This window comes from Drosophila subobscura, chromosome J (assembly GCF_008121235.1).
Source record: "Drosophila subobscura isolate 14011-0131.10 chromosome J, UCBerk_Dsub_1.0, whole genome shotgun sequence".
NCBI lineage: Eukaryota > Metazoa > Arthropoda > Insecta > Diptera > Drosophilidae > Drosophila > Drosophila subobscura.
This window is the reverse complement of record NC_048532.1, coordinates 3,608,031-3,615,534: the sequence shown is the minus strand read 5'-3', so window position 1 is coordinate 3,615,534 and position 7,504 is coordinate 3,608,031. Positions and strand designations below refer to the sequence as shown.

The window sequence follows — 7,504 nt, the reverse complement described above, 5'->3', positions numbered from 1 at the left end:
TCATTTCGTGGCAATTAAAGGCATTAAATGCATAATTAGAGCATCACTTTTTTTCCCATTACCATCAGACATAGAAAAATGGGACAATTAAATGGCTGCCAAAACATTTTTCCGCATTCGCCCCCCGACGGGATGCCATCAATCAGCAGCAGCTATTATCGATTGCATGCGGATCCGTTCTCTAGCTCTAATTGCTAATGAGAATGTGGCTTAAAAAATGCAATTCAATTGGATGCGCTGCGATACGATACGATACGAATCCTTTCCTCTCCGGTCAATTTTGCATTTTGCATTTGCTTGCAGAAACATTTCACATTCGGTCAGTGCAAATGAGTGCGCTTGATTGGACGGCAACAAACTGCGGCATATGTGGCAAGCACTCAAGAATTTGTGCTGTCTCTGCCCGTCTCCGTTACGGGAAACTAGGACAGTTTTTGGTCAGTTTCCAGCAATTAAATGCATTGTACGGCATTTCAACTTGATTTGATTTCCATTCTGCTCGGCCCATAAGCGGCAATTCGAAGGGAAATTACTGCTAGAAGGCAGAGTCCTCCTATCGACCTACCGTGTACTTGACATATTGTTAAATATTGGAAGTGCCTGCAACAGTGGGAAGGAATCGTTGTACATATGTACATATGTATGCACCGGCTCTGCATAATATGTGCAAATATTTATCATATGTCACGTAGATCGAGTTAATATTCTTGATAGGATAAACAAAAATAAGTATGTTCCTGTTCTGTACTCAGTCTCAATGCCGAACCAGGTAGGGTATCGGTTTGTCGATACTCTCTCTTCTCTAACCTTCCCCATTGATAAGTGCTGTGCTCGTAAAAGAAAGCCACACTGGAGAAAGCCCAGCAGGAAGTGTTGTAATTCGCACTTTGCCACACACATACACACCCACACAAACACCAGCACACTGCGGCTATCATTTCGTATACTTGATATCTGAGGGAAGAGGCTGACGATGGGGATGAGGTTGAGGTAGATATCTACGCACAACATTTTGCTGTGTTAGCCTGGGTTTTAATTGTGGTTGCTGTGTGTTGCTGTCTGTTGGCTCATAGCTGAAAAATATTTATATGCAGGATATGAAACGGTTTATGTGGCATTATGGCTCCCACCCCCCACTCTTTTTTGTGTGTGTTGCAGGACTAGGGATTTTACGACAAGCCACTTCTCAGTCCCATAACCCGGACACCCCTCTCTCGAATGCTAGTTATGTGTTCTGGCCAAAATATTCGCCTGCAATTAAAAACATTTTCAAGTCGTTTATTCTCGCTCGAGAGAGAGTGGTTCGAAGGGAGGAAATCTGTAGGATTTTGCTGGCAATTGCTGACCAATTTTGTGGATTTTGGGTTTATGCATTTATTGGAATTTTTATGGCCTACTTTTATAGCCTGCGCAGGAGGAGGAGGTTTAGTCATTGGGGTCAGATATCGCAAATTGGTTTATGAATATTAAAAAAGAGGGGGTAGAGTAAATGAATATAGTTAATACTGAGATTATTCCGGGATATAGGAATTCAGTTAATTTGAAATCCATGCGGATAGCCTGCCAACCCTTCCAGCTGAATGTGCCAGGGAAAATCAATTAAAAGCGAATGCTGGGCCCTCAATAAATAAAACCCCAAGAGCCAACCAAGGCCAAAACCCAATCTAAGCCCAAACATTTAGTTTAGTTTTCGAAACACTTTGCCTATGAAAACTAATCGAATTTGTGTGTGAAGTCAAAATGAAATCCTCTTTGCTCTCGAGCCAATTCCAGGACCCACCCATTCCTCGATTTCTAGACATGGCCACAGCAGCAGAAGCAACAATTTCAAATTAATTAATAAAATTTTTGCTTTCAAACAAACAAACAACAAACTGCAAATAGAGACCCTGAGAAAAGTCTTGGCCCCGTACGGAATTTTGGTCAAGAAGTTGCGTGTGCCAAGGCGGCACGGCACGGCACGTGTGTGTGTAATGTCCATTCCTGAAACATTCACCCTCAGACGTCAAGCCTCTTCCTAGGAAGACATGCCAGAAGACTGGTTGAAAGCCAAACCAAATAGCAAATACTTCAATAAACGAAATTAAATATTTGTGCATGGAATGAAACATTTTGCTCGGGCCACAGCAAGGGCTATGTCGAGGAATTGAAAATTGAAAAAGAATCGAACATTTTATGCCTCGAATCGACAACAAATTAAATAATTGCTGCAAAAAGTTTGCCATCTGCAAATATTTCAACAAATGAACGCAAATATACCCACCTACCTACCTACTATTGTTTTTCCACGCTTTTTCAATTATTGTCTGAATTTTTGGCCAAACATTGCCTTTTTGGTGATTTTCTATGCATTTTAATATATACATATGTACATACATTTTGTGGTATTCGCTTCGACTTCTTTTTAATCCACACTCTCTTCCTGATTTCCACTCTCGGGTGGCAGCTGTCAAATATTTTGTTTGGAAAATTGTTTAACTTTTGACAACAACTTGTACAGAACTCTTTCCTCACGCAAGTTTTCGACGCTCATTAGATGTTAATTGGGCAATTGTAAGCAGATCCGAAAGGTGGTTCTGGCCAAGTCCCCGCCTCGGGCCCATAGAAAACACCTTAGTGATGTCTGCCCTCTAGCAGGAGGCGGCAGCGTGAAACGAGCAACAGGCAGCGTCAGCGACTACTCGGCGCTGAATCAAACTAATTAGGCGCATACTAAATTAATATTTGATGAATTATTTGACCTTTTGTCTGATAACCATGTCTGCTCGAAAGAAGAGTAAAAAGTACCGAGGTTCCATTCGCAAAAAATCTGGAAGTGGCCCGGACAACCGACCGCCGACCCAAAAGACAGAAAAATAAAAAAAACTTTTTAAGGTTTTTTCTAAAATTGTGCTTCATTTGGCCAAGAAGAGAGGCTATGATAAGCTTGTCGCTAGGCAGGATGGGGCTACCACCAAAAGGACAAAAAATAATGCCTATGGGTGGGGAGTGAGGAGTGGGGACTGCTTCATGGTGCAATTCAAATCATAAAACGGTAAGGTGAGACGAGGCGCAAAAGTTTTTCTAATGTTTATTGGTGAAACTTTTGAATTTTTTTTACAACTTTTACAAAAAAAAAAGTTTTCCTCTTAATTCTCTTCGTCTGTCTGTTGCCCTGTTGTTGCCTAGGCCCCTGGTCTCCTGGTCATCTTAAAGTTTAAATTATACTCTGAGAAAGATAGAGATAAAAAGAATGCGAACAAAAGGAGAGAGTATGGGGTCTGAGTGGCTGGAATTCAGAGATTGTCAGCACATTAGGCCTAAATGGACGGAGAAGCCTTACTTCGAATTAAACTTTTATCGCATCAATTCCAAGACTTTTCCCAGCGCTTCCGTTGCCATTGGCAAAGTTTCATTGTTGACGAATTTAAGATATTAATTCGTTTATTTAAATTTGACCGAGTCCGACAACGCACAGCACACTTACCTGAAAGAAACAAAAAGAGAATACAAAATAAATTAAAATTACTTGGCTATTCATAAGGATCATCATAGAGCCCCACATCCCAGAAGCCTAGAATCGCAGTATCCCGGAATCGTATTATTGTCAGTTTATTGTGCTCTGATTGTGCTTCAAAATGATATCAGTATCTGCTATTGCTTTGCTCTGCTACAATCTATTGCTGTATTCGCTGGCATGGCACATCGGGAGAATTGAAGAGGGTAAGTGCCACATTTCCAAATGCACAATTAAATAATCACTGAAACGCAACCCATTTCCAGATCCACCCGACTATCAGCACAGCCTCTTGCACCTCATACCGATAGTTGGGAAATTTATTGCTCCCGAGCAGCCACTGATGAAATGGATTATGGACGACCCATTCAGCGAGTTCGGGGACAAGTTTTGGATCACAAATCTAGGGATAAACCTACTGCTACTGATGCCAGCTGTCTTCCAGGTTAGATCTTCAAAGACCTGTGCTTGAAATTCTATTCAAAGATTCCCCAACCCTATTTATAGCCCCGCGAACTTAGAACCAGGCTAGTGATAGCTCCAGTGATTTTTATTTGGAATTTGTTTATCTTCCAGCGGGTTCTGGTGTATATTTTCATGACCGCTTGGACACTCTGGCAGGGACAGATGGGCCACGATGTCTTTCAGTTTATCTTTTGCGGCCTGGCGATGAGCACCCTTCACATGGCTCTCATCTGTAGGTCTATATGTTTCTTAGTGGAAGAAGAAATCTGTAGCAAGTCCTGACCTATGCTCAAAATGATTCCGACACAGTTCATGGCGCCTTTAAGTGGGTCCCAGTCCGCCCTTCCGACATCCGTCACCGGCTTAGTCTTGCTACAAATACTGGGCCATCGGTTCAACTAATAAATATCCCAGAGACAAACACACAGAGAGAGGTATCCCCTGTACAGAAACTGAAACGGAGACACAGATACTCGCACGAGCATGGACAAATGAATCGCAGCTGAGCTGTCCAGGGCAGGGGCTGAGGCTGGGGAATGGGGAAATAAAACCATTAAATATTTGCGGTTAAACGCACCAAAAACAAACCGCAAAAGTAAATCATATCCAGAGTAGACATCGGACATGCCAAGGAATTTCCTCTGCTCTACTCTTGTACGCAAAAATATTAGATTAGAAATTAGGATAGCCAAGGCCATGGACAAGGATTGGGGCTGGGAATCGGAATGGGACTGGGCAGGCAGCAGACCATAGCGCCATTTACTTGAACATGGTGTGGGGGGTGGAAACACGAGCAGGAAACCAGTTACCCAACGGCCTGCCAAAAATTCCAAATGGTCCATGGGCGAGATGCATAAATCATTGGAGCTGACATTTCACCATTTCATTTGTATATGTGTATGCTAAAGGTTGCCCAAGAGGCCAAAGTCGAGGGGTTGCAAGATGTTCCACCGTATTGGTGAGGGTAAAGATTTTGCTTAAGAGATTTGTCGATTTCCTCAAATTTTGCCCTCTTTTTGCTTTGAAGTGAACGAACTAGTTCTGTGAGCGCGCACAATAAGATCAGCACTGGTCCATCCCTGGTCCCCGCGGGCCAGGGGCGCATAAAAACCGAGCCACATAAATCATTTTGCAATTGAATGCGAACGACGCTGACGGACATCCGAGCAAAGTGGAGGAGGATGCGGGACTCGACTCGAATTGACTCGAGCCCTTGCTCTGGGCATGTGACTGTGGATCGTAACTAAAAGTCAGTCGCCAACAGCAGAAGTATAGTGGCATTTGGGTTTGGTTTTAGCTGATGCAGAGTCGGCTAAACAGACTGGGTGTGTGGTTGTATCTAGTAACCGTATCCTACTCGTAAGTGAGTCAGTCGAACGCTAATCGAGTTAAATACTGGCTAAACTACCAACTCTTTGTTGGGTTTGGCAGTGTTGGCTAACGAATCAATGGAGACAAAGCAATCATACAGTTGGCAGGACTAGCTGTCAGCTGATTTGTTACACAATTTCATAGTTTTTTTTAGCATTTCTGTAACTCTTAAAGCAAAATGTCGCTGTGGAAACTACTGCGAATCTGTGGCTCCAGCCGCTCCAACGCGCTCTCAGTGGCGTCTCTGGGCAAGGCAAAGTACGACTACGATCTGGTGGTGCTGGGCGGCGGCTCGGCGGGACTAGCCTGTGGCAAGGAGGCCGTGGACAGTGGCGCCCGAGTGCTCTGCTTTGACTACGTGAAACCCACTCCCGCGGGCACCAAGTGGGGCCTGGGCGGAACCTGCGTGAATGTGGGCTGCATTCCCAAGAAGCTGATGCATCAGGCCTCTCTGCTGGGCGAGGCGGTTCACGAGGCGGTGGCCTACGGCTGGAACGTGAACGACCAGAACATCAAGCCCGACTGGAAGAAGCTGGTTAATTCCGTGCAGAGCCACATCAAGTCCGTCAATTGGGTGACGCGCGTGGACCTGCGCGACAAGAAGGTGGAGTACGTCAACTCAATGGGCGCCTTTGTCGACCCCCACACCATCGAGTACTCCGTCAAGGGCGGACCCAAGCAGCGGGTGTCCTCCGAGTATGTTGTGGTGGCGGTGGGTGGACGTCCGCGCTATCCACCTATCCTGGGAGCCACTGAGTTTGGTATCACCAGCGACGACATCTTCAGCTACGACAAGGAGCCCGGTCGCACCCTCGTAGTGGGTGCTGGCTATGTGGGTCTCGAGTCCGCCTGTTTTCTCAAGGGCCTGGGCTACGATACCACGGTGATGGTGCGCTCGATAGTGCTGCGCGGCTTCGACCGTCAGATGTCCGAGCTGCTGGAGGCCATGATGTCCGAGCGCGGCGTCAAGTTCCTCCACACAACGATCCCCAGCTTGGTGGAGCGCCAGGGGGATGGGCGACTGCTGGTCAAGTACCGTAACACGACGACTAAGAAGGAAGACAGCGACACCTTCGACACCGTTCTCTGGGCTATTGGGCGCAAGGGTCTGATCGAGGACCTCAACCTGCCGGCAGCCGGGGTGCAGACCAAAAACGACAAGATCGTGGTGGATGCCACTGAGGCCACCAACGTGCCACACATTTTTGCAGTGGGCGACATCATATACGGCCGTCCGGAGCTCAGCCCGGTGGCTATTCTGTCGGGCCGCCTACTCGCCCGCCGTCTCTTTGCCGGCTCCAAGCAGCTAATGGACTACGCTGATGTGGCCACTACAGTATTCACGCCGCTGGAGTACTCCTGCGTGGGCATGTCCGAAGAGATGGCCATACAGACGCACGGCCAGGACAACATCGAGGTATTCCACGGCTACTACAAGCCCACAGAGTTCTTTATACCACAAAAGAGCGTGCGCCATTGCTACCTCAAGGCTGTGGCCGAGATCACCGGCGACCAGAAGATCCTTGGGCTGCACTATATTGGGCCTGTGGCTGGGGAGGTCATACAGGGATTTGCGGCGGCCCTGAAGTCAGGTCTCACCGTGAAGACCCTGCTGAATACGGTGGGCATTCACCCGACGACTGCCGAGGAGTTTACGCGCCTCTCGATTACCAAACGCTCGGGTCGGGATCCCAAGCCATCCTCCTGCTGCAGTTAGCTGAATGGTGCCTCAAAGTATATTAAAAAGAGTTAAATAAACAACATAACCAAAAACTGCACACTTTTCAGGAACTGGACTGGCTCTCTCTGCCAAGACATCATTACACATGGCTGTCAGGGTGGGTGTGGAGTGAGGAGTGCGAGTCAGAGTGCGTGCACCCCGTAGGGCTTTGGGTCCTGGCCATGTCAACGGAACATATGCTCTGGGTTGGCTCCGGTCAAGATCCGCACTGGGGAGCAGTCACTGCCTAAAAAAGCGGACTCACAGTGACAATTTTGCGCAAAACGAAGACTAATTGTCTGGCACTTGACTGGCACGCTTCACGCACTGCTTGAGGAGGCACCCACAAGGCCCAGGGCACCACCAGTCGTGGACTGCATCCCTGCTCCGCAGCACACGCAACACACACGTTCTGCTGATTTGACACTTCAAAATAAATGACATCCCGGAAA

At 46.9% G+C, this 7,504-nt stretch overlaps 2 protein-coding genes across 2 annotated transcripts; both read left to right on the top strand.

Moving 5' to 3' along the window:
- The first annotated feature begins 3,560 nt into the window (after positions 1-3,560).
- On the top strand, positions 3,561-4,465 carry LOC117894029. Its single transcript, XM_034800868.1, has 3 exons — positions 3,561-3,702; positions 3,763-3,941; positions 4,004-4,465. The coding sequence occupies exons 1-3, from the start codon at positions 3,618-3,620 to the stop codon at positions 4,241-4,243; spliced, it is 504 nt and encodes a 167-aa protein (XP_034656759.1). The 5' UTR covers positions 3,561-3,617; the 3' UTR covers positions 4,244-4,465.
- Positions 4,466-5,488: 1,023 nt separating this feature from the next.
- On the top strand, positions 5,489-7,055 carry LOC117894867 (thioredoxin reductase 2, mitochondrial). The gene has a single exon (XM_034802127.1). The coding sequence runs from the start codon at positions 5,511-5,513 to the stop codon at positions 7,047-7,049; it is 1,539 nt and encodes a 512-aa protein (XP_034658018.1). The 5' UTR covers positions 5,489-5,510; the 3' UTR covers positions 7,050-7,055.
- The last annotated feature ends 449 nt before the right edge of the window (positions 7,056-7,504 follow it).